Source organism: Eptatretus burgeri, chromosome 13 (assembly GCF_056783735.1).
Source record: "Eptatretus burgeri isolate ZD-2024b chromosome 13, Ebu_testis_v1, whole genome shotgun sequence".
NCBI lineage: Eukaryota > Metazoa > Chordata > Myxini > Myxiniformes > Myxinidae > Eptatretus > Eptatretus burgeri.
This window is the reverse complement of record NC_140973.1, coordinates 6,501,916-6,528,696: the sequence shown is the minus strand read 5'-3', so window position 1 is coordinate 6,528,696 and position 26,781 is coordinate 6,501,916. Positions and strand designations below refer to the sequence as shown.

Here is a 26,781-nt window from a genome sequence, read left to right as displayed (position 1 = left end):
TATGTTTTTGAATGTCTATAACAATATTTTTTGGTTCATCACCCTGTTCTTTCATAAGACGAGCAATTTCGGAAGATATTTGAGAAATCTCATATGCTCCGGGTGAGACTGTTATCGTTTTGTATCCACTTCCCGGATTATAACTAAACTTGTCATTTTTCTCGCTTGTATTAAATAAGGTATTATAAGTTTCCATGGACAATAAAGATGCCTCATATTCTTTTGTTGGGTCAAGTTGTAGTGGGTATGGGAATGAAGATGTGTGGTCGCTTGTTGTGAAATTAAAACTCAGGATTGTGCTTCTCATCTTATTTAGTATGAGATAAAATGTCTTTATATTGAGATTTATTAATTATTTTCATGTTCATCAACTGGTCTAAAATGGCTGATGCTTCATTAAAACAATTGTTATTTCCAGCCTTCTTACTACCTAACAACAATAACAGTCTATTAACTAATTGCGATGGGTCATTTGGAAGAAAACTAACACCTGAACCAAGGATACTTAAAGCCTGAATAATGTGTTTCTCCTTCTCATTCTTCCTACTTTTACCAGAAAGAATAACCTTATAATTTAGAGTGTTCAGCAGATCAATATATACTCTATCATCATTATTTTCCATATCCAATGGTTTATCAATATACTTTGATTCATCCCTCACAGTTGAACCTTGTCTTCCATCTTTTGTGAGAAGAAACATTAATCTCGGAGTTAGTTTAACAGGGGGTTGAGCAGAACCCAAGAACCTTAATTCATCATTAAATGTCAATACCTTTTCTTGAAGAAGATGAAATATTGCTGGTTGTTCTGTTGGAATGAGTCCTGCTTTGGTTTTTGAATCCGCTGAATATTCATTGTTTTGAACAGCATTCACAATATAATCAGGGGGTTGATTAATCTCTTCCAGTTGTTGAAATAAACCTTCATCATCATATACCTTTAATTCTCCTAAATGCTCTAATTCTTCCTCCGTCATTTGATCAAAATCTTTTAACATTTTAAGTTTTTTAGGAATATATTCTACTGTGGGAACTGTGGAAACATCTTTCATTTTTTCTTGGGAAGTTTTTAAAAGTGGTTTAAAAAATTTCTCTTGTTTTCTTTCAAATGCTTCTTCGCCCGTTAGTTTCTGTCTGCGTTTCTTCTTTATGTCTTCCTGTTGTTTTACAACTTTTGAAACCAACTCTTGATGTTCCTTAAATCTTCTTGCTCTTTCTTTTGCATCCATTTATTTATTGTAAAATATAATTTAATGAATTGTAAAGATCAACAGGGAAATTTTCCTTTTCTTCATCATTCAAGTAGATGTGTTCAAATAAATCCTTTTCTTTAAATATTTCATCAAATTCTTTATTAACATTAATGCGAGTTGTAATTTCTTCTTCACTAATACTTGCATCTCTGCTTTTCATACGTTTGCGTTGAGTTTCTTCATCAACATCAAAACCGAATGATAAAATCTTCACTCCGCTCAGATGTTGAATAATTTGTCTCGTTCCTTCTGGATTAGTTTCTAATATCCCAACACCACCAGATTTTAGTTTCCTTAACTCACTCTTACAATGTGAATATTTTGTTGTACCAAGAGAAACCTCCTCAAACATTTGACCTTCATTCCTCAATCACATATGTTCCTCCACTGAAATATAGTGATAATCTTCACCTTTTACTTCTCCAGGTCTTATTGCTCTAGTTGTTGTTGATACAATGCGTATCACGCGGTGTTTTTCAAGTAAATTTACAATATTCTCATTTGTACTACACAAGAACCTTGATTTATGAAAGTTTTTTCCAGAAGCAGATTTACCCACAAGATTTACAATAATAGTTGTCATTTATATATGTAATTGTTTATAAAACAAAAAATATATCCCTTAATATCTCATCTTGCTTCACAACAATATATTTATATTTTTTCAGTCGTGTGCTTCATGTAATCCTCAAATTTCTTTTTACTACATAATGTAGAACAATTATCTCTCCAAAAATTATTGATATCTATTGAATTTAACTTGAATAAAATAAAAGTATTAGCATTGTTTCTGATGGAATGACGAGGAAGTTGAAAGTACGATTGACTAAGATAAATACAATTACAAGAAGAATGTCTCCCTCTTGTGTAGTAGCTGTCCATTACCGTTTGGTTTCTCTCATTAACACAATCATCAAAGATAACGAGGTTCTTTTTTGATTTATCCAAATCTTGGGGAGACGGTATATCATCCGTATTATCACTAAGAATACAAGTTATAGGATTTGATTTCTTTTTACATCTCTGTGTATCACAAAATAGTTGAATTATATCTTCAATGTTGTAATCATTTAGGTTTTTTTGACGTTTAAATAAACCGATTATATCTTCTTTTTGAAGACCATCATTAAAACCTTGTGAGAGTAGTTGATACTCTGGTTGAAAACTCGACTTTGTGAAAATTATTAAATTATCATAATCTAAAAAGTTGGGAGTGAGGAGCATTTTTAAAAGTAAGCAGGTTTTTCCACATCCACTTGAACCAACTATGAGACATCTTAATGAATTTGGGAGATTTTTATGGTTGTTAAATTTTATCTTATTTTCCCAAATGGGTAAAAAATCATTCATTTATATATTTGGAAAACAGGTTATTTAATTTATTATTGGCTTTTTTAGAAACTCTATATTTTATCCTAAGTTCAGGTTTAATTTCAAGATAATCCATTATTTTATTTATACAATATCTTGTGTTGATATTTCCCTGAAAATTACATCCATGAATAATATATAACAACAATCCTTTGAACATTTCTCTTATACGTTCAGTTTCTTCCCTTGTAAGGAAAGGTGTGTTATAACCCTCATACTTTACATTCATTTCTCTAATCAATCTTGTAAAGTAATTCATTTTTGGTGTAAATCTAAAAGAATTATTTTCCTTTTTATATTTTTTATTATCATTAATTAGAAGATAATCACAGAATATACATTGTTTATAAGCTTTTGACTCTGTGTTTAATCCCCGTCTTTCACACGCAGGACAATTCTCAAAATTTGTCAAATGGAGAATCAGGAAAGTCTAGCATATTTATAAAGTAAAACTTTACTTAAACTGAAATTCATCTATACTTTCAGTTGTATATTGGCTCATATTTAATAATATTACCATCGATATCGATATACTTTTTTTCATTATCAGATTCAACGACAACATTTTTTATATTAAAGGTAATTTTAAAATGATCGTTAACTACTATTGAACGAAATGTCATTTCACCTGATATATTAACATCCTTTATTTCATCAGGATTTACATCTTTAGGGTTGTTGAAAAAAATACAAATTTCTCCTTGCATATTACAGATGGTCTTATCTTTTCTTTCTAAAGCTTCATCCATAAGGTTTTTGTTTTTTGATACTTTTTCTTGTTTCATTGCTTTTTCTCGTTTTGAATATATTACTAGAAGGAGAGGAGAAACTTTTGTTAGAGATACTTTAATTGATGTTCTACCAGGTATACTAAAAGCCCTTCCACTGAAGGAAATTGAAGAACTCATATTATTTACCATAATAGTTTTTATCCAATAGTTGTTATATTTATCTTTGTTCAATTTTACATCCTTGACATATTTCTCAGTATCTTTAACAAATGAAGAGATTGATTGAAACTTGTCTTTTGTGTCTTGAAACATTGTATTTATTAAATGAAAAAGTTGGAGGATAAAATGGTTTTAAGCACAGATTCACCTATAAATTAAACGAAATTTTCATCAAGAAAATTTTAGTTTAAGCAAAGTTTTATTCTATAAATATGGTGAATACAACGTACTGCGATGTTTGTAATCACAAATATAAACATTATAGAAAACACCTCCGAACCAACAAACACACATTTAATCTATTTCATCAAATATCTCCTCTTGAGTTGGAAAGAAAACATTGTGATATCTGTTCAAAGGATGTTTTGAAGAGTAGTTATAATAAACATCTTCAATCAGAAAAACACAAGAAAAATGAGTTTAAAGTAAAGGGAGACTATTATATTGAAAACACTGATGGGGCATTTAAAGGGCATATAAAAATAAGGATTTTTCAATTTGGAGAACCCGTTCCATCATCAATAGCTGAATCAATTGAAATAGTGAAACCCGATGTTGAAAAATTTATTAAAAAGACATTAAAAGAAATGAAAACTTTAAAGTTTTATATGGGAGTGAAAATGAATATGAAAAGACAAGATGAAGAACATACTCCTTATATGAGAACAGATCTTCATTTTATAACATCATTTCAAGATTTTTTGAATAGTGGGGTTTATGAAGAACTATCAAGACAAGAGGAGGATGTTGATAATACAGTGGTAGGAAGTGGATTCAGTATTAAAAAAATCATCTTTTTAGATATACACATTCTAAAATCTAACCCTCTTAAAGCTTCTTCTTATATTGAATTACCAAAAGAAATAAAACTAAAGAAGGCAGTTGTTAATATTAAGAACAATGATAATAAATGTTTTCTCTGGTCTGTTCTTGCTCACTTTCATCCACCAAAATGTAATTCAGAAAGAGTAAAACAATATATGAAATATGAGAATACCTTGGACATTAAAGATTTTAAATTCCCAATGCCACTAACAGATATTCCTAAATTTGAGAAAAAGAATAATCTTTCTATTAATGTATATGGATTAACGGATACAAACAAAGTTCAAATATTAAAAATTTCAAACAACTATAAAAATGAAGAAACACACATTGATCTTTTATATTTTAGTGTTGGAAAGAATTCACATTACACATACATCAATAATTTATCAAGATTAAACTCTTCTCAGGTATTCAGAACAGCAAACAAAATATATCCTGGTAAGCGATGTCTTAATTCATTTCATACAAAAGAACGATTAGAACAACATTCAAAATATTGTAGTAATCATAAATCAGCTGTAATTACAATGCCTAAACCTGGTGAAAAGATTTCTTTTGAAGATTATAATAAATCTATCATGTACCCATTTGTAATATACGCTGATTTTGAGTGTATCCTTAAAAATATTAATACTGCTTCTCCTAATTCAAAAGAATCATATACAAATAAATATCAAAAACATATTCCTTGTGGTTTCTGTTATTATATCAAATCATCTGTTGGAGAAAAGTATAACAAACTTGAACATTATTGTGGAAAAAAGCTTCACAAGAGTTTGTAAAACGATTAGAAAAGGATTGTATAAGACTCACTAAATTAATGAAAGAAACAAATGAACCGATGAAATTAACCAAAGAAGAAAAATTAGAATTTAGAAAGAACAATATCTGTCATATTTGTGAGGGGGAAATTAAGGAGTCTAAAGTTAGGGATCATTGTCATCTTACTGGTAAATATAGAGGTCCCGCTCATTCCTGTTGTAATCTTAATTATAAATTACCTTCTTTTATTCCAGTCTTTCTTCACAACAGCGCCAACTATGACACACATCTATTTATAAATGAACTTTCAAAAACACCAGGGAATATTTCTGCCATAACAAACACAAGTCAAAAGTATATTTCATTTACAAAAATGATATTCACAAAACCTTTAACTCGTATTAGGTTTCTAGATTCTTACAAGTTTATGGGAACACCACTAGCCTACCTCGCATCAAATCTAAGCTCCACGGACTCTTTTCCAAATCTTAATTCATTCTTTCCAAAAGAGGAAATTCTCACTAAAGAGGAAATTCAGATTAAAGAGAGAATTCAAAGTAAAGAGGAAATTCTAATTAATGAGGAAATTAATGAAGAAATTTTAACTGAAGATGAAATTCTAATTATAAAGAAAATTCGAACAATGAATGAAATTATAACTAAAGAGGAAATTCTGATTAAAGAGGAAATTCTGATTAAAGATGAAATTCTGATTAAAGAAGGAATTCTCACGAGAGAGGAAATTCAAACAAGGAATGAAATTCAAAGTAAAGAGAAAATTCTTACAAGTAAGGGAATTTATCCTTATGATTATATGGATTCATTTATGAGATTTAAAGAAACACAACTTCCTTCAAAAGAAAGTTTCTATAATAACCTTTATGAAGAAGAGATAAGTGATAAGGAATATAAACACGCACAAGAAATATGGAAAATATTTAAGATAAAGAACCTTGGAGAATATCATGATTTATATCTAAAAACATGTTTTATTGTTAGCTGATGTGTTTGAAGCTTTTAGATCACTCTGTCATAATAAAAATTGTTATGGATTAGATCCTGCCCACTATTTCACAGCTCCTGGTTTAGCTTGGAGTGCAATGTTGAAAATGACAAAACAAGATATAGATTTAATCAGTGATGTTGATATGCTTTTGATGATTGAGAAGTCCAAGAGAGGTGGAATATCACAAGTATGTTCAAAAAGATATGCTAAAGCAAATAATAAATATCTTCCAAATTATGATAGTGAAAAAGATAGTAATTATTTGATGTATTTTGATGCTAATAATTTGTATGGATGGGCAATGTCTCAATCTCTGCCTTATGGTAAATTAGAGTGGGTGGAAGAAAAGGATTATGAAAAGGCTTTGATGAATATTGTTATTTCTTCTCAAGAGGAATTGAATGATGAAGAAGAAGGTTATTATTTTGAAATTGATTTGAGGTACCCAAGTGATCTTCATAATAAGCATAAAGATCTTCCTTTTGCATGTGAGAAAGAAACCCCAAAGAAAGAATGGTGAAGTGATTATCATAAAAGTTTTAATATTAAAGGTAAATCAACAGAAAAGTTATTAACAACATTCTATGATAAAGAGGGATATGTTTTGCATCAGAGAAGCTTAAAACAGTTTTTGAGAGAAGGATTGAGAGTGGCTAAAATTCATAGAGTTTTAAAATTTAAACAAAGTCCTTGGGTGAAAAAGTATATTCAATTCAATACAGATATGAGAGCAAATACAAAAGTAAAATTTGAAGGGGACTTTTATAAATTAATGAATAATGCTGTATTTGGAAAGACTATGGAAAATGTTAGAAACAGGCAAAACATTAGATTCGCAACATCTTGGAAAGAAGCTTCGAGATTGATAAATAAACCAAGTTTTGAGAGAGAAGAGGTTTTTTCAGAGAACTTTTCTGCAATTCATATGAAAAAGGAAAGTATTGTAATGGATAAACCAATTTATATTGGAACAGCAGTTCTTGATTTATCAAAGATATTGATGTATGATTATTTGTATAATGACTTAAAGAAAGAGTATGGTGAAAATGTTTCATTGTTGTATATGGACACTGATAGTTTTATCTTAGATATAAAAACTGATGATGTTTATGAAGATATGAAGAAAAATATTGGAGTATATGATACAAGTAATTTCAGCAAGAAGAGTGAGTTATTTTCCAAAAAGAATGAAAAGGTTATTGGTAAGTTTAAGGATGAGTTGGGTGGAAAAGTAATGAGTGAGTTTATTGGATTGAGAGCAAAGGCATATGCTTATAAGTATGGTGATCAGATTGATAAGAGGTTAAAGGGAATAAAGAAATATGTAATAAAGAAATCAATAACTTTTAGAAATTATTATAATTGTTTGATGAATAAGAAAGAAGAATATAGGAAAATGAATACAATAAGAAGTTATAAACATAACATATATAGTGAAGAAGTAAATAAAAAGGCATTAGGAGCCTTTGATGATAAGAGATTTATTTTAGATAATGGAATAGATTGTGTTCCATATGGATATTGTATGATAGAGTGAATAGAATAGATTGTGTTTTAACGATGGGAAGATGGGTTAGGGTTTTTTAAGGGCTACCGCCACGTTTTTTTGCAATATATAAATGGTCAAACCAAGTATTAATCAAACTAAAGAGTGGAGAAAATCTCCGTCTTGGTATATAAATGGAAAACATAATGAATGTGAAAAATATCAAATAAGTCTCATTCAAAAAATAACAAAAACGAAGGTAAATAAAACAAATAAGCGAATCAATTTAAAAAGTAGTAAGTTAGAGGATGTAAAGAAAAAAATGAATATCCTTGAATGGACTGAAAACTTTGATGGTTATCAATTGAACAATGAAAAAACAATTTACTATAATCTCAAAATGATATGTGGCTCAGGAGGTGGTCAAACAAGAGCATTAAGAGAAGTTTATCATTTTGTAATGGCACAAAAGGGGTATCTTAAAAAATATAAAGATTCAAATGTTTTGTTTTTCAATATTTTAGATGGGGATTATTGTGCAAAGAAAATTAAACTATTGAAGGAATTTGAGAATGAACAAATCTTTATAGGTTCAATGAGTGAGCTGTTCAACCCCCAGGTGTTCAATTCAATGAGGTTCAACCTCCAGGTGTTCAATTCAATGAGGTTCAACCTCCAGGTTAAAAGGGGAGACAAATAAATATACCTTGGGATAGCCTGGTTATATATATATAATATAATAACTTGTGTATATATATATATATATATATATATATATATATATATATATATATATATATATATATATATATATATATACCTACAAAGCCTGGTGTTGGCTTAGTGGTTAGGGTGGCGGCTTGGGATCCAAAAGGTCCTGAGTTCAAGCCCCGTTGGGCCACTGAATTAATACACCAGGGGGTTGACTCAGCCTGTCATCCTTCCGAGGTCGGAGAAGTGAGTACCAGTATACTGGGCCGGTGTATACCCCCGTTAAAATAGGTGTACCATATCCCTGTATCGTAAGAGGCGACCAGGGTTGGCGTCAGGAAGGGCATCCGGCCATAAAACATTGCCTCACAAAAAGCCAAACCCCTGCACAGCAGGGAAAAACGGATAAAAAGGGGGTTTATTTTTAGGGGAAAAAAAAGGGAATCGCTGAAAATCCCCCATTCATTTACATGGGGAAAAGTGAGCCAGAACCAGTATATCCACCCTACTGACATTCTTTTCACTGGATCGTAGTTAAGTGGACGTTTGAAATCATTGTGATAAATGGGCCAACTTTCCCTGAGATAGTTATTTCGTCCTCTGCGACCGTGTTGCGACCCCACTCTCAAAAAGCACCACAAGCAACGGAACTTGAGACCAGAAGAGAAACAAGGAAATCCAACGCAGTTGGAGGCCATTCAGCCCATCATGCCTGCCCGAACACCACACGAATCCATCCACACAAGATCCAAAGAAGGAATTGCAAAAAATGTTTTTAATTAATGAAATAAATTTGTTTGTTTGTTTGTTTGTTTGGGGAGGGGGGTGTTTTTTTTCTGTTGTTGTTTGTTTGTCGTTTTTTTGTAGTTTTTGTAATTTTTTTATTTTTCTTTTCTTACGCTCACGGGCGGGGCTTGGTTATAACACACACATCAACCACACAACCCCCCTTGACAAGAACCCCACCAACTGCACTCCGTACACACGTACACAATAATCACCCATCAATACTCAAACTACCTAAAAATCCTATCAACATCCCCATACCCCTCTATCTCCATAACTTCCAGGTACCTATCGAATTATAATTTTAACTTATCTACTTTTTCTGCTACCACTACCTTTCCAGGGAGACCATTCCATACATCAACTACTCTCTGAGTGAAAGTCCCCTACCTTACCACCGTCTTAACTTTCCCCTTCTTTACTCTCAAGCTATGGCCCCTGGTTCGATCACTGTCTACTCTGTTGAATAATTCATCTTCACTAATTATATCTCCACCTTTCATTATCTTAAACATCTCTATAATATCTCCTCATAACCACCTCCTCTCTAGTAAATAAAGCCCTGTCTCCATCAGCCGCTCCTCGTAGCTGAGTCTGGCTCGGCCCGGAATCAATCTAGTAATCCTGTTTTGAACCCTCTCTATGGCATCTATGTCCTTCCAGAACTGTGATGACCAGAACTGCACACAATATTCCAGATGTGGCCCTCACTAAATTTCTGTACAATGTTAACACCACCTCTTTTGATTTATAATTGATCCCCCTCCGAATACAACCTAAAACCCTTTTTGCTTCACCTATAGCTGCCCGGTACTGTGCTACCTGCTTATCTCCCGTTACTATTACCACCCCAGATCCTTCTCCTGTGTGACACACTCCATAATTACCTCTTACATCATGTAATCTCTATTTTCATTGTTCTTTCCCATCCCCAACACCTTACACTTGCTCAGGTTAAATTACATCTGCCAATATTTTACCCAATCTATACAAGTAGCAATACTTTCCTGTAACTGATCACCACCCCCTCTGCTCTCCACCTTACCTCCAAGTTTTGTGTCATCTGCAAATTTGGAAAGCTTACTCTTTACCCCATTATCCAAATCGTTGATGTAAATAATGAATAGTAATGGTCTGTACTGATCCCTGAGGTTCCCCACTAATTACATCCTCCCACTCACAGCCACTCTTTGCTTACGACCACTAAGCCAGTTTGCAATCCAACTAGCTTCCTGACCAGCCACTCCACAAGCCCTCACCTTGACAAACAACCTCTGATGTGGTACCTTATCAAATACCTTTTTAAAGTCTAGATATACTATGTCCACTGCCTTTCCCTCATTCACCCAATCAGACACTGATTCATAGAACTCTAAAAGATTTGTTAAAAAGGAACTGCCTTTGGTAAACCCATGCTGACTACCTTTAATTAATTTGTATTTGTTTAAATGGTTCCTCATCTGATCCTAAATTAATGTCTCCAACACCTTCCCCACAACTAAAATCAAACTAACAGATCTATAGTTTCCCAATTCTTCTCTGGATCCTTTATTAAATAATGGTGTTACATTTGCGACACTCCAATCCTCCGGTACCTGTCCTGACTCCAGTAAGCTATTGAAAACATCCGTGAACATTCCGCTTACCTGCTCAGCCACCTCCATCAATACTCTCGGTTGCATATTATCTGGACCCGGAGCCTTATCTCCTGTTAGATTACCCTCGCTGTTCCTTTACTTCCTCCACTCCAACCTTGATCTTCTGTAAAAGCCCTTCGTCACCTCCTCGATAGATACTCTCAGCTGTTGGTAATTCTTCTGACTGTTCTTGTGTAAAAGTTGAAGAAAATACCTGTTTAATAAGCCTGCCATCTCACTTTCATCACTAACCACTCTCTCGGTGCTATTCCTCAATGGACCCACATTGGTCCTAACCTGTTCTTTTCCCCTGATATATTTAAAGAAAGCCTTACTATTATGTTTAATACTCTTAGCCATGTCCTTCTCGTACTATATTTTGGCTTGTCGAGTTATTTTATTAACTTGTCCCTGTTTACACCGATAGTGATATAAATCTAACTCAAGTCCTGATATTTTAAACCAAATATATACCTTCTATTTCTCCCAAAAAGCGTTCCTTGTCTCACTACTCAACCACCCTGACCTCTTTCTGTTTCTAGTATTACACCTCATTGGAATGTACTTACTCTGCACTCCACACATTTGGTCCTTGAAGGTTTCCCATTTCTCTGATGTTGATTGTCCTGTTGTTGGAGTCTCCCAATCTTTATCACCCAATTCTCTCCTCATACCCTCAAAGTTTGCTTTCTTCAAATCTAATAGCCTTACCCAACTATCCTGAACTCTAACCTTTAACAGAATCTTTACACACACAATGTTATGGTCACTTGTTCCTAAATGCTTCCCAACCTCCACCTCCTCCACCATATTGGGATCGTTACTTAAAAGGAAGTCTAACACTGCACTCCCCCTCCTTGGCTTATCCACAAACTGGGTTAAAAAAACAATCCCGGACAAAAACTAGCAAATCCTCATCCGCTCTGTCCTTTCCCTGTTCCTCCACCCAATCTATCCCTGGCAAGTTAAAATTCCCCATCATCAATACTCTTCTCTTCCCACATGCCCGTTTGAATTCTCAATCAACTTCTTCAGGGGATAGTTATGGAAGTATGTAAGACGTGCACATTCATACTGTTTGTACAACTGTTGCAATTTATTTACTTGACCCTCTGTGGGAGAATTTGTTTGATTTGTCTGTAATTGTTTCGATCTTTAACAATGTGTTGCTTATGAAATGTTTGTCTATGATTGATTGGGGGATTGTCACAAAATAAATGAGCAGGTAATTAATTTTAAGGCTGAATTTCCAATATTTTTAGATCCTCGTGGAGGATCTCTAAGTTTTACTCACGTTGTTGTTCTTCATCTTCTTCTTATGGACTTTTTTGTTTCACAGCCTACAGTTTTCATTGAAACTTCCTCAAACTTGGCAAATATATGTAAAAACACCCTGCGCAGACAGTAGCCATCTCCGATTTTGAAAATTCCTCATAGAAAAAAAAGTTATGATGTCATATCTCCGCTAATGGAAATCACTTAAAAAATTATCTCCGAAACTGGGCAACCTTTTTGAATTCTATTTGCGGGAATCGAACAGGGCATGAGCAGAGATGAATTACCGCACATATGATGCATCACTATGACGTCATATCAATTTTTATGACGTCATTCCTATTTTTTGACATTTTTTGTTTCACAACCCAGAGTTTTAATCGGATCTTCGTGAAACTTGCTATGTATATGCAGAAAGCCCACGCACAGGCAGTAACCATCTCCGATTTTGGAAATTCTTCCAAGAAAAAAAAGTTGATGTCATAATATCGCCGCTAATGGAAATCGCCTATCCCATTATCTCCGAAACTCGGCAAGCTGTTTGAATTTTGTTTGCAGGAATCAAGCCGGGCATTAGCACAGATAATTTATCACAAACCTGATACATCACAATGACGTCATATTCGTTTTTATGACGTCATCATTAAGAGAACGAGGATCTTAGCTCATTTGAGCTTGTTGGGGTAATTTCGACATTACACTGGTTTTGTCTTCACCTGCAGTTATCGATACTGTTGCGGGCCGGGGGATCCGGCGAAGAATGATCACCAGGTGGGGGAAGCCACGTCGATCCCCACCAGACTCCCGAAATTGTATGCCGTCGCTCACGGATAACCCCGTGACACGGCTGGTCGCTTAATCGACTGTGGACGCCAATAACTCAACCGCGTGGCATAGGGTCCTCCTGTCTAGAATCAAGTGACCTAATTAACCACGTGGTTTCGACTACCGGGGAACCACGCCCTCGATACGCCTTGCCCGAACCGGATCACTCTACCAACCACCAACTACCTTTCCGGATCGGATGCAGTCGAGTGACACTGCCAAGCACGGAACGGCTGGAATAAATGGATTATCGGGAATAAAGACCAGGCTAAACTCAGATTTGAACCATGCTGGACCAATGGAGGAAAAGACAAAGACGAGCTGGGAACATTTCTACAATCATTTATTTACAATAAAGCGGGGAAAAGCATGTGGCACAAGAAAAAGGTTTATTCCGTATTTAATGCAGGGGAAAGATGAGAGAGGTGTGGTGCGGCAATTTTATAAGCAACTTACAAAAGCGGACACAGTGCAGACTTGACGCGAGATTAACAAAGGCAAAGATTGCAACAATGAAGATCTTAAGGCCCTGTCACACCTTGACGATTTAGCCAGCGTATGCCGACGTATGAAAAATTTGTCTAAAACGCTGGCACACTTCGAATACGTTATGGGTAAGTTTTGTATTCGTTAAGAGCACGCTGAAGCACACTGGCATACATCGTAGTACGCCGAGCTCGTCGACAAATTTTAACATTCTCAAAATTTTTCGACGTATGCCAGCGTATGACTCACACGTGCCGCATATGCTGGCCATAAGTTGTAGGCACGTTATGCGATCGTTGACACACGTCGACACACGTTACTGGTAAGTTACTCATAAGTCGAAACATGTCGCGGTAATGTTTAGCGTACCCGAAACTTATTTCTAACCTATGAGTAACGTGCTTTGAACCTATGAGTTACGTATCTCCAACGCATATTGACGTATGTAGACATATTTGACGTCTTCCGGATGATCACAGAACTTACTGAACGTGTTTCTAACTAACAGCTACCGTATCATGGCATATTGGCAGCGTTTAGGGGAATTGGTATATAAAAATGGGCTTCACAGGAGTAACTCATCAGTGTTCCAGACTCCATGTGCTTTTTGTTTTTTTTTCTTCGGCATGACGGTAATGTTGATACTTCGATTTCGAGTGCGGTTATAATATTGTTATGGCTGTGGAAATTCGCAGAACACCATAGAGGTCCATAGATCAGTTATACCGGTAAGTGTGTTCAGATAGGTTTCCCCACCGTTGTTCAGAGGGAATTCTTCGCGTTAACCGGGCTGTGATCCTTTGAGGTAGTGTTTTTCTTTTACTATCGTTATTTTGGACCAACCACATCTCAACCACCATTACAACAACCGACATCACTCCCAAATAACCACAACGCCAACCATGCCACCATCACCACAACCACGATCGCTACCACCACCAACCACAACCAAATCACCACCACCAACGTCGCTCTCGACAACCGCTTCGCGGCGGCCTCCACTGCCACCACCATCATCGCTCCAACCCAACAACAATTACGCCAACCACCTAACCACCTTCCACGCTATGCCAACTGTCGATCCCCTTCTCCACAAACCACATCACAACCCTCTCCGCTCATGTAAACCGTCTCTACAAAGCGAAGGAAACCAGAGGAGTTCCGATGGTGCGCGGATTTTCCCGCCTGATTTTCCTGCCTTGTTATTCCCGCTTGTTTTCCCCATGCTTTGGTGTGGGGGAAGGGCGATGTGGGTCAAAGGTCAAAGGTCATGTAGGGTGGGGGCCTGATTTTGGGGGAATGAATCTCCCTGAGCTTGGGCCATGTGACGATTCCCTCGGCCCCCGCGCGCCGTGAGGGGAGGGGCGAGAGGGTAACGCCCCCATTCTGGAAGCTTCCCGCAGGAGCTGGAAGTGGGGCAGCGTGATGAACAGGGAGGAGCGAGGCGTTGGAACTGAGGAATAAAAGGACGAGCAGAGCGCCAAGCTCGGGGTTGAGTTGAGGCTGGGCTGCTTCTTTTTGTCGTCTTTGGGTTGGTGGTCATCTTCGTGGTGGTTCTCTGGTGGTCTTCTTTGTGTGCATTGGTGGTTTCATCGTCGTCGTCGTCGTGGTGCCTTCTCCTTGGGCGCGCCAAGTCATGTATGTTGTGTGCGGTGGTCCGGGTCGAGGCGCGAAGGACGCGGACGGGAGGCGCCGCTTTGCAGCTCTGCCACGCAGCCTGCGCACCCGGGAGGAGAGCGCCGGAGAGAGCTTGCCCACCATCGCACCACGAAGGGGCAGGTAACCTGCAACGGTCTTGTGGGGTCCGTTCAGTCAACCAGGCTCCACGCCATAAAGGTCTACGGACCCTGTCTGGCGCTCTCGTCTTTTGAGGGTGGCCTTTTCCTTTTCTTTTGAATGAATGTTGTGGCGCCTAGTCCTGTAAGTGCTTGGACATAATAACTAATAGTCGGTAGTAGAGCTTTTGCCTTGCTCGTGTCTTTGTCCCTGTCCCGTGTATGCTTTTCTGTATACGTGCATGATTGTTCCATTGCATCATTGTATACGTGTTACATTATAATAAATGTGCTTGGTTTAAATGTACCCCGTTCGTTGCGTCCTTTCCCTTATTGGAATGCCATCTTGCATCGCGGAATAATAGTTGGGTTTAAAATACCCGATAAATAGAATCGGATCCGGCGAGGTCGGGTGATAATACCCGCTCGGTTATCACTGCAGAACGGAACGGACCACTTTAGCGGTTCGTGTCCAAGCCGACCTGCGCCGAGGTACGATCTCCCGGTAGGCTACCCGCGCAGGTACTTAGGTATGTCGGGATTCGGCGATTGACCCTATTTTGCCTGGGTAGACAATTGGCAAGGCCATGATGGGGTTGAAGACCCACCCGTGACAGGGTTCTGGCATGGTTCCAGAAAGGCACGACTGAATTGTCTGTCCGGTGGGCGACGCGGCTGCTATTACAGGAATGCGTTCGATCGCACGCCGGCGAGCGCAAATTCGTAACAATATAATATAATTAATAGGCTGCCGCGCAACGATTGAAATCATAACGGCACAAGAAATCGATTTAGATGCGCTGTGATTTAATTTAATAGTTAGGGAGCGATCCCAACACAATGGAGACGACCCTCCCCCTCTTCTGCGAAGAGGAAGAGCCCTCTTCTTTTTTTTTTCTTTTTTTGGGGAGGGGCGCGGCTCCAAAAGTTTGAGAACCACTGGGCTACACATTACCTCAACGTGTTTCGACTTATGAGTAACTTACCAGTAACGTGTGGCGACGTGTGTCAACGATCGCATAACATGCCTACAACTTGTGGCCAGCATATGCGGCACGTGTGAGTCATACGCTGGCATAGTCGAAAATTTTTGAGCATGTTAAAATTTGTCGACAAGATCGGCGTACTACGACGTATGCCAGTATGCTTCAGCGTGCTCTTAACGTATACAAAACTTGCCCATAACTTGCCTTAACGTATACAAAAAAAAAACAAAAAAGTCCACAAGAACAACAACGTGAGTAAGACTTAGATATCCTCCACGAGGATCGAAAAAAAAACTAGAGTAATTCGACTGCGCGCAGTCGACGGGTATGCCTCCGCTCTCCCGCACAAACACTTGAGTATTGACATATTTTACCCTTGACCTTTATCACATCTGGCCCAAAATCTAATCAGTTAATTGCCCTGTCTAACTTTACCTTTGTACCAAGTTTGATGAAATTCTGTCCAATATTTCTTGAGTTTGGGTGTAAACAGTAAATTTCAGAGTTTGACCTTCACCTTTGACCCTTGACATTCATCATATCTGGCCCAAAATCTAATCACTTAATTGGCCTGTCTTACTTTACCTTTTTACCAAGTTTGATGAAATTCTACAATTTGCTTCTTGACTTATCGCGTGAACGAAAATACGGACGGACAACCCGGAAACATAATGCCTCCGCACCAAGGGTGCTCCACCATTTTTTTAAAAATAAAAAAGAAGCCACCATTTTATTAGAATTACAGCAGTCATATGAGAATGAGAGTTGTGATGCAAGCCAGCTTTAACGTTGAAGTGAATGTGGAAGTTGGGAAAAACTATTTGACGATATTAATACATAAGAGTAAAATTATTCCACCCCATCCTTTCCTCTCCCCCTTGCTCCCCCTCTCACCTTCCTCTACGCCTCCTCCACTCCCCATTCATTCACCCTCTAATCCCGAATGGCTTTATGATTAAACTCCAATCCCCAATAAAACACCTCAATCTCTCCCTTATATTTTATTCCAGAACATATTTCTGCACACAATGAGCACTTGTACCCACATGCCAAATTATCAATACAAAAAGAATGAAACAGACTTACCCCCACCTCTCCCCCTCCCTCCCACATATCCCCCTTTCCTTCAAGGAAGTTATAATTTTTTTAATTTGTCCCATGCTGAAAATATAAATCATTTTAAACAAAATTGCTCCGTATAAACGATTGATATTATAACGGTTCTGGGAACCGAGACCCCAAGGTAATGGCACCCAACATATAGCGGTTTCCAAAGTCGTTATTTCGTTATTACTCGTTCCAGATAGGGTCCTTCCCTTGTGTCTGGTTGGTTACAAAGGGAATGTGTGTTGTGTGGGATTAGGTTGGTCTTTCCCCATTCTTCCCCATTTTCTTCTCGACGCACGAACTTCTTTCTCCTCACACAACTGAGCATGTACTGCTGGCAGCCTAATTTGCATCTGCGTGCCAAAACCTTCTTTGAACATGTGCACCTCAACCAAACTGCCATTTCCACCACAATAGCCTTCTTCACCACAATTCCCTCACAACGCCAGCAATAACCACCCTGCCTGCTTCAGAGACACACCAAACTTTATTTTCATTAAAACAGCACCATTCAAGCTCGCCTTTCCAGCCTTCTTTCAAGATTCACATTACCATCACCCAATAACGACGTTATTAGCCCAAATGGAAAATGTTACGTTTGTCGCAAACACAACACAGCACATCACCCAAAGAACACCATCCCTACTGTGAAGCATGGTGGTGGTAGCATCATGTTATGGGGATGTTTCTCATCAGCAGGGACTCGGGCACTTGTCAGGATAGAAGGGAAAATGGATGGAGCAAAATACTGAAAAATCATGGAGGAAAATTTGCTGCCCTCTGCAAGAAAGCTGAAATCAGGACGGAAGTTCACCTTTCAGCATGACAATGACACGAAGCACACAACCAAAATTACACTGGAGTGGTTAAGGAACAAAAAGATAAATGTCCTTGAGTGGCCCAGTCAGAGCCCCAACCTAAATCCAATCTAAAATCTGTGGCATCACTTGAGGATTGCTGTCCACCAACGCTCCCCATGCAACTTGACTGAGTTTGAACAGTCTTGTACAGAAGAATGGGCAAATATTGCCCAATCAAGGTATGCAAAGTTGGTAGAGACCGATCCCAACAGACTCACAGCTGTAATTGCTGTCAAAGGTGCTTCCACCAGGTATTAACTCAGGGGGGTGGACACTTATCCAACCAAGATATTCTAGTTTTGTATTTTAAATTAATTTTCTGATATTTGTAGAATTTGTTTTTTCACTTGGAAGTTGTGGGTCATGATGTGTAAATAAAGGTGGAAAAAGTCTGATTTAATTCCCAGCTATAAAACAACAAAAGGTGAAACTTTTGAAAGTGGGGTGCAGACTTTCTATAGGCACTGCATTCTTCAATGAAGATATATAACTCAAAGATGAACCCCAAAGTGGAATAATGATTTCAAAACACATACTTTGAACTGTGTAACCTTTTTAACCCTCTCGAGCCCACGAAATGTTCTGGGTGAACAAAAACCGATGACCCCTGGGGCTCTAGAGGGTTAACGAGCCAGTACAAAGTTGCAGAAACACAGAAGTGCGTACATTAACAGGTGTGCTTATGTTACAGTACCATTGCATTTGCTGGTGGATAAGTAGCATGCCAACATTCATCGTTAACCTAGTTTGTACCCAAAATCAAATTGTCAAGAAAAAAAAAAAGATTGTTCCCCAAATTGCAAGACCTAACAAGTGAAAAGGTATATTTACATCACACAGACTTTCTGTGAAATGAAACTGTTCTGAAAGAAAGTTTTCAAAAACAAATTTTAATTTAAAGTGTAGTTCACTAACCTGAGCAAACAAATATGTTTGAGTATTTCCACTAATCTGTAAAACAATACATCAGCTGAAAGTCAATTCCAGGATATAGAAATTTCCGATTTGTCCCTTTTTTGAGTTTCCAAGGCATCTTATGGACGTGATTGAGGACCAATAATCCAGATCCAGTATGGCTGAGTTGTTTGCAAGGCCTTCCAACCACTCTTTATATGTTAAAAGGCACAACCATAGATTGTGTAATCCTGTTCTCCAAGTGTTGGCAAAGGTCCTTGTTCTCCAAGAACTGCCAACGACATGTTTCATCACAAAGAGTAAGTGGTTCTGTATCCGTTGTTATTCCCTGTTCCTTGAAGGTGACCAACGTGTTGAAGCATATGCCATCTGACATTCCAGCAATGCCAGCCATGTGCTGCACACCCAAAGTGCCAAGGACTTTGATAAGATGAGACACTACATGCATGTTGTGCAGGCACGAACACAGAAAGCTGCAAAGTAAAAAAAAGAGTTTGAGTACCCACAACAGGTCAACGACTGAGATTGTAGTTGTAGCTACTGTATGGAATATTTGAGATGAAGCCAGATTTGAATCCCATACACTGCCATTTTTCAATCGTCTTGTCAACATCATCATCTCATACTAAAACACACAATTTGGCGTCTGTCTGTCATCATTGCTTTCGGTCATTATTTATCTGATCACAACCAAACTTGCCAGGGGGACTAAGCATCATACGACAAAGTAGGCTGTAGCTACTATGTTTGCCCCCGGGCCTCCTCCTGGAGGTTCAGAAAGTGCGGCCGATGCAAATCCTCCACATAAATGTGTACCGCATAGCGCTGCTCCTGCTGGTGGTGGGAGAGGGTATAACGACTGAAGCTTCAGAACCCTTAATTGTATCATGTGTTCGAGGCCGTCGCCTTATTTTCGCAGTCGCTTAGCTTATGTTACTTTACACTCGACTGCAAAAAAAATGCCAAGGTATTCCCACGTTTCATTGCACTTTCCACCCTGAAATAAACTCCATGCTACTTCGTGTATAGATATCAGCTTGAGCATCGTTCCACGTTATCGTAACATTTTTCCAAGGCAGCCTCTAATAACAAAAGTTATAAGAATAATGATAATAGCATAACAATAATAATATTAACATTATTACAAAATAATAATTTATTAATAATAAGTCACAATAAGAAGAGTAATAATAATTGACAAAAATAATAAGGACAACAGCATCAACCCACCCACCCCCTCTCACTTCACCATCTCACTGTGCAAGGCTGGTAGAGATCTTCCCAAAAAGACTCATCGCAGTCATTTCTATAAAAGGTGTTTCCACGAAGTACTGACCAACGGGGCTGAATACTTTTACAACCAGTGAATTCTGATTTGTACATGTTTTTTTTGCAGATATTCATGACATGTAAACTCCTTCAACTCGCTTGATATCTTCAGTTCTGAAAAATTGTTTCTACATAATTTGTAATTTTAGAAAATTATTTTGGGGAAAACCTCAGTAAACCCTGATAATTTGGTGTCCATTGGCCCAAGAGTCTCAAAGTAGTTCCCAGACATAAAGACAGACATCCTTTCGCTTTTATCTCTAGTACATAAAGTAATAACAATAATAATACTACAAGAAAAAGAAGATAAAAGGTGCTAACTTTAAGTTAGCATGTAAGTTGTGATGGGGGGGGGGGCATTTATCACAATGTGGATGTTACAACGTAATTATAGTAAATTAATAATCTGGTAGCTGGTTTTGATGATCAGCTTAACAACTACAGAATTAAAAAGATATATTTATTTATTTTTTATCTCTCTCTCCCTCTCCCTCTCCCTCTCCCTCTCCCTCTCTCCCCAAGAGCAAGGCTCATGAAAGAGCAAGGTTACATTGGCAGTGGAGTAGAGGGCAACAATTTGGCACACTCAGCAAGAGCATACACAAACTAGAGAGAGAACTGATTGATTTGATTTTGGTGAAGATCTGGATTTGGATACTTCAATTTTTTAAGTGATTCTTCATAATTGAGAGATATGGGCAAAACAATATCCATTCATTGGGACCATAATCTGTGCAGAGCATTGATGCTGCCTAAGCAGTCTCCTTGGCTATTGGGCACAAACCTGGATGGGTCGCCACTCTGACACAGCATACCGGCAAGCTGGCACTCATTTTTGCCAACCTCGGAAGGATGACAAGCAGTCAACCCCACCTGGTATTAATTGAACAGCTGAGTGGGATTTGAACTAAGGATCTTACGATCCCAAGCCCACCACCCTAACCATTAAGCCAACACCAGGCATGCAAAACAATATATAGCACGATGTCTCAAAAAGATTTGTGAAGGTGATGCCAAAACTTGGTGGATGAGTTGGATAGGTGACAAGAACAAGCTGATTAGATTTAGCTTCAGGGCCAGATGTAGATCCGGCCGATCAGTGGAACACAAAATGTAAACTGTTCAACCTGGCAGTGGTACGTACTCCACCAAGTGCCATTGTAGTTATATGAGGGTTTAGGCACCTGGAGGAGATTACTTACCTGATAATTGAGGATAAGAGGTTGTCATGGCTCTTGCATGGTATTACTGGTAGATGGCAGCCACCAGGCTCAAGGCACCGTGTCAACACACAAAGCCTGCCACGTGCTCTACACACAATTATCAATCTGTGACAGATCAAAGTGTTGGGTATTGCCGTGGGAAGCGTGGGAGGGTGGTGAGGTGTTTTGCGGTAAGCTAGGCCAGCTTGCACCAGTGGGAGGACATCCGGTGCACGCAGAGGCAACTTATTGTGATGATCCCACCAAGCAGCCTGCAGGGACTCCTTGTCAGCCTCAGCAGGAGTCTTCATAATTCCACCTAAAACAGGACATGAGTCACAGTGGTAAACCTTCAGCATTTTTTGATACGTACATGTCACATACAATGCTGCTGATAACTCCAACCACATTGACATAAAATTCAGTGCAACTTCTCTTCCACCTTTTAGTTGCTGAAGCTAGTTTTCTGGAGTTACCGGTATGCTGTGCAATGAATGAGAAACGCAACCATTTTGGAGTGCGGCTCTCGACGCAGAGCAGGGTGATTGGTTGGCATTCAAGTCCAGTTTCTTCGAGGACCTCTCGGCGCAGTCCATCAGTCAGCTGTTCTCCAGGTTCCAGATGTCCAGCTGGTAGATACCAGAGTCCATGGCAATCCGGCTTGGCCTCTTGCATCATAAGCACTTCACCCTGTTGTGCAGGTAACCAAAGGCATCTCTAAATGTGGCCATTCAAAGGAAGTGACTCCAAAATAAAAACAATCATAAACAACTATGGAATCAAACAATACACATAAATGCCAACAAATAAAATGAAGATTCTTCCATCCATCCATTGGGACGATACTCTGTCCCAAGCATTGGTGCTGCCGAAGCAGTCTCTTGGGCACAATCCTGGATGGGTCACCACTCCGACACAGGATAATCGAATGGCTCAATCATCCCAGCGAGCTGGTCCTCATTTTTCCGACCTCAGAAGGATGGCAGGGAACTTTCATTCATTGCAAAGCATTCCGGTAACTCCAGAAAACTAGCTTCAGCAACTAAAGCACGTGGTGTTTGATTCAACACAATGTACTCGAGCACGTAGTGTTAAGTTCACAGCAGTTTTGAGAGAATACCGTGGAAGGTGTTCACAGTGAAGCTGCTTCGCTCTGTCTCTTACAAAATGGCGACCCATCGTAAATCAAGCAAGGTTTAGGTTTAGTGGCTAGGTTTCGTGGGAGCTGTTATGATGAGGTTCGTTCTGACGACATTGCAACGAGGTGTGATCGGTCACTCTTGGTTTCATTGCTACTGCCAACATGTTTATAAGCAGATGTGTGCAGCCCTTCACAGCACTTCTGCTCACTGATATTGCAGAACATGCAACTCCATTTTAGAAAGGCCTCGAGTTATATCCTCTCTCAGTGAACAGTAGCCTGGTGTTGGCGCAGTGGTTAGGGTGGGGGCTTGGGATCTAAAAGGTCCTGAGTTCAAGCCCCGTTGGCCGCTGAATTAATATACACCAAGAGGTTGACTCAGCCTGTCATCCTTCAGAGGTCGGCAAAATGAGCACCAGTGTACTGGTAAGGGGGACACTGCATCAGCGGCATAGCCGCGTCCCAACCAGTGCTGCAACCAGCAGCCACAGGCTGCGTGAGAGATATAGAGAGAGAACAGCAGGCTCATCTTGAGGTAGATGTGAGGAGTCTTCGGGCTGGAGTCATGAGTCATGAATTCACAACCCGAGTGTTTCCAGAAGTGTGTTAATTTGGAAATGTAATTTGAGTAGCGTCTTCAGAAACAGTCATCCTTGCCAGCTTCAATGACGAAGGAGAACAGGCACTCGGTAGAGCGCATACCTCCGCACAGGCTGAACAGTTTACGTTTTGTATCCCACTGATGGGCCGGATCCGGATCCGGACCTGAACCAAGATCGAATTGGCTTGTTCTTGTCACCGAACCAACTCATCCACCTAGTTTTGTCATAATTCGCCCACAACTTTGAGATGTCATGCTCTACTGTATATCGTTTTTGGCACCATCTCTCAATGATGAAGAATCACTTAAAAATTCCAGTGTCCGGGTGTGTCGTCACTCAGATGGCGGTCTCCTTGGGTTATTCTGAGGCGGTGCATACCCACCTTCAGGTAGGTGCCTGGACCTTCCTCACTTTCAGAGAGGATGATTACCTGTTTCTGCTATCATCTGAGCTCCCATGTTTGAACTTCAGTGGTGCAGCATTTTCTGAGGTTCGGAGACCATATGGTGGTGAGATCATGGCGGGTGGTTACACCTACTACTGGTCTGGTCCCTCTGATATTTCCCATGCCAAAGAAGTTGCTGCGGCTGTGTTCAATAAGCTGACTCTCATGATAATTGAGGTCACACCGGTCAACAAGCGTGAGGATTCATCACTCTTTGAGTGTCATTTCTCTGGTTTCTGTATTTGCTCCAACTGAGGCGAGTGATCTCGCTGTGAAGAAGACGTTCTATGCCGCGCTTGAGTCGGTGGCTGATCGGTGCCCCAGGCGAGATACTCTTTCAAATCTTGAGCTATTTCAAGGCATCAACTGACACTGATGGGGGGATGGTTATGAGGTTTTGCTCCTTGGGTCTGGAACTGTGAACCAGAATAGTAGTAAGTTCCTTGACTTTTCAAGAAGTCATGGACTGAGGGTAGCTGGTTCATCGTTTCAGCGCCCACAGGCTCATCGCTGGACTTGGTATTCCAACGCTGGTAGGGTGGCAAAGGAGATTGACCATGTGCTCGTTGATGGTTGCTGGAGGATGCTCTGGAGCTGCATGATCTAGCAGAGTGCTCAGTTCCTCAATACCAACCACAGGCTTGAAGTTGCAGCTAACATCCAGGAGAATGGCACCATCCCAGCCTCGGTGGAATATTGGCAAGCTCAAGGATGAGAGGGGAGCAGAGGAGTTTGTGAACAGGCCGAGTGTAGATTGGGGGGGGGGGGTCTGGTTGTTTTGGGGTATCCTGAAGAGTTGTGGAGTGCCTTCACGACTACTGTTCCTTGATGTTGCTGGTGGTTGTTTTGGAAACCACTGTCAGCTGAAGAAGAACTTTGTCTCCCAAGGGACACTTGATATGATTGACCAGAGTCGCAGGGCCAGGCTTGATGGCAGAGCTGAGCTGTTCAGGTAGTTGAGGTGAAAACTATATGTTCGCTGAGAGTAGATGAGAAGGTCGATGTGTTAGGAAAGTGTGAAAGGGTAGAGCATCACCTGTGGTCAAGTGATTGTCATCCTGCTGACAGATGAATTTGTGCATTGCGTTCCTCCAAGCCCATCCATCGGTGTGCTGCTGTTGCAGCGGAGGGTGGTGAGCTCTTGACAGAGGAGTCTGAAGTGAAGACCCGCTGGGCCGGTTACTTTGAGCGGCTGAACCATGCTGACCCACCAGCTGTTGAGTTGGATGTCAGTGGTGTTACTGTCCCTCTTGCTGACCCTCCAATCAACTATGAACCACCTTCATTTGTGGGAATTAAGATTTAGAATTACTCTTTTGAACCTTGTAGAATCATTATTTAGAAATTCTTAGAATTGCCCTTAAGAATTACTTGTAGGTCCGTTGGTCCATTGGACCAAATTTTCATTGGTCTTCAAGGCGTCACAGCAGACCTGCCTGCTGTACTGCTTGAGCATTGGTTTGCCTTTCACCAAGTCCAGATGTGCTTCGGCCAGGGTGGAGATTATACATTCGCTATTATTCTTGTTAAATGATACTATTATTATTCTTGTTAATATTATTTGCATTAATTGATATGCGGTTTGTTACAATGTTATCAATATTTTTGTTATTTAATTGTAAATAGAATGCCATGCCATGGAAGGACCCAATTGGCTGCTCCACACACCTGAGCACAGGTGCATTTAAAACATGGGAATTCTTCCACGTTCTTTGCAGTCGATTAGCCTAATCAACTCAGGAGGTCATGACGATCATTTTAATGCGTCACATTCCACATCAGAATGCTCCAGCAGAACTCCACCAAAAAACATGACTCTGACACACACACACACACACACACACACACACACACACACACACACACACACACACACACACACACACACACACACACACACACACACACACCTCATCCATTTATAGTAGTCTTTAAGTGTATTTTGAGTCCTCGGGGTCTTTTTGGTCTTCAGGAGCTTTTGGATTATCAGGGTTATTTTGTGTCTTTTGGGTCCTCTTGGTCCTCAGGAACTTTTGGGTCATTCGGGTCTTCAGGGGTTTCTCTGTTCTTGAGAGTCTTAAAAGGTCGAAGGGGTGTCAGTTGACTAGAGGGTCAAAAGGGTCCATTTTTTTTTGTAGAAACACTGCGTCACAAAGGTTCTTGTTCTTCATTTCTGATGGACAGACGGATGGAAATAGTCAAACATTGAAGGGGGCCCAACACTTAATATTTTCCCTGGAGACCATTCTGACCCTTGGTGGCCCTGCGTACCTGCACCTGCTTATTATCTGAATGTCCAGTAAAACATGACGAGCGAGCCGTCTCACACCTGATCAATACAGGTGGTGAAACACACCGCCCAAATACTTACACCACCTCAACCTAGGAGCACATGGTCTCTCACCTTGTCGTTAAATATAACTGCAGCAACGATGTAAGAAACCGTTTTACGGAGGATCGGCAGAAATGGTCGGACGGGTTGTCGGTCTTTACGGACGGTCCAATCCTGCACGACCAGCCCTTGCCCGGTGAGGACCGTGTCCAGCTGCAGCTCCAGCTCCTTCGGTTTGTTCATGCGTACCTCTTGCTCACATTGCTGCTCCATCTCGGTCTCTTCCTTGCTCCACACGCGTGCGGTGCGTCCCGCACTTTGGACCTTCCACTCGCGGCGGATGACGTCACAGATCACCGTTTATGACGTAATGGGCGTGGTCTGTGACTGCAACCGCGTCGGTTTCTAATGGTGGTACGAGAGTAAAACAGGCGGTTGTGTTCTGGTGGATCATGTGACCAAATAATTGTCCTGATTACAATATTCGGATAAGCAATGACAAACCAAGCGGTGTTTACGCCGATGAGGTTGTGTATCGAGCGCCGTGTCGTGCGTGGAACGGATTGAACGGATTAAGGTAAAAAAAAAATAAGTCGATTTAAAAGATAATCGTAAACGAGCACAAACATCATCAGCAAGAGAAGGTAGAGTGTATTGATCGAAGGGAAAAGGGGCGGGGAGGGTTCAGCGCGAGAAAAAACCGAACAACTT

The 26,781-nt window shown here is 39.6% G+C and overlaps 1 protein-coding gene across 1 annotated transcript in view; it reads right to left on the bottom strand.

The window, feature by feature from the left end:
• Nucleotides 1–17,712: 17,712 nt before the first annotated feature.
• The window catches only part of NUDT18 (nudix hydrolase 18), a 9,085-nt gene continuing 16 nt past the window's right edge, over nucleotides 17,713–26,781 (bottom strand). Inside the window, exons 1-4 of the mRNA XM_085850951.1 lie at nucleotides 26,143–26,781; nucleotides 22,027–22,240; nucleotides 21,551–21,869; nucleotides 17,713–19,492 (exon numbers count right to left, since the gene is read on the bottom strand). The exon at nucleotides 26,143–26,781 is cut by the window's right edge and continues 16 nt beyond it. Of these exons, the coding sequence (XP_085707077.1) occupies nucleotides 19,213–19,492; nucleotides 21,551–21,869; nucleotides 22,027–22,240; nucleotides 26,143–26,343 (1,014 nt within the window). The 5' untranslated portion in view covers nucleotides 26,344–26,781 and the 3' untranslated portion in view covers nucleotides 17,713–19,212. The remainder of the gene's footprint in view (nucleotides 19,493–21,550; nucleotides 21,870–22,026; nucleotides 22,241–26,142) is intronic.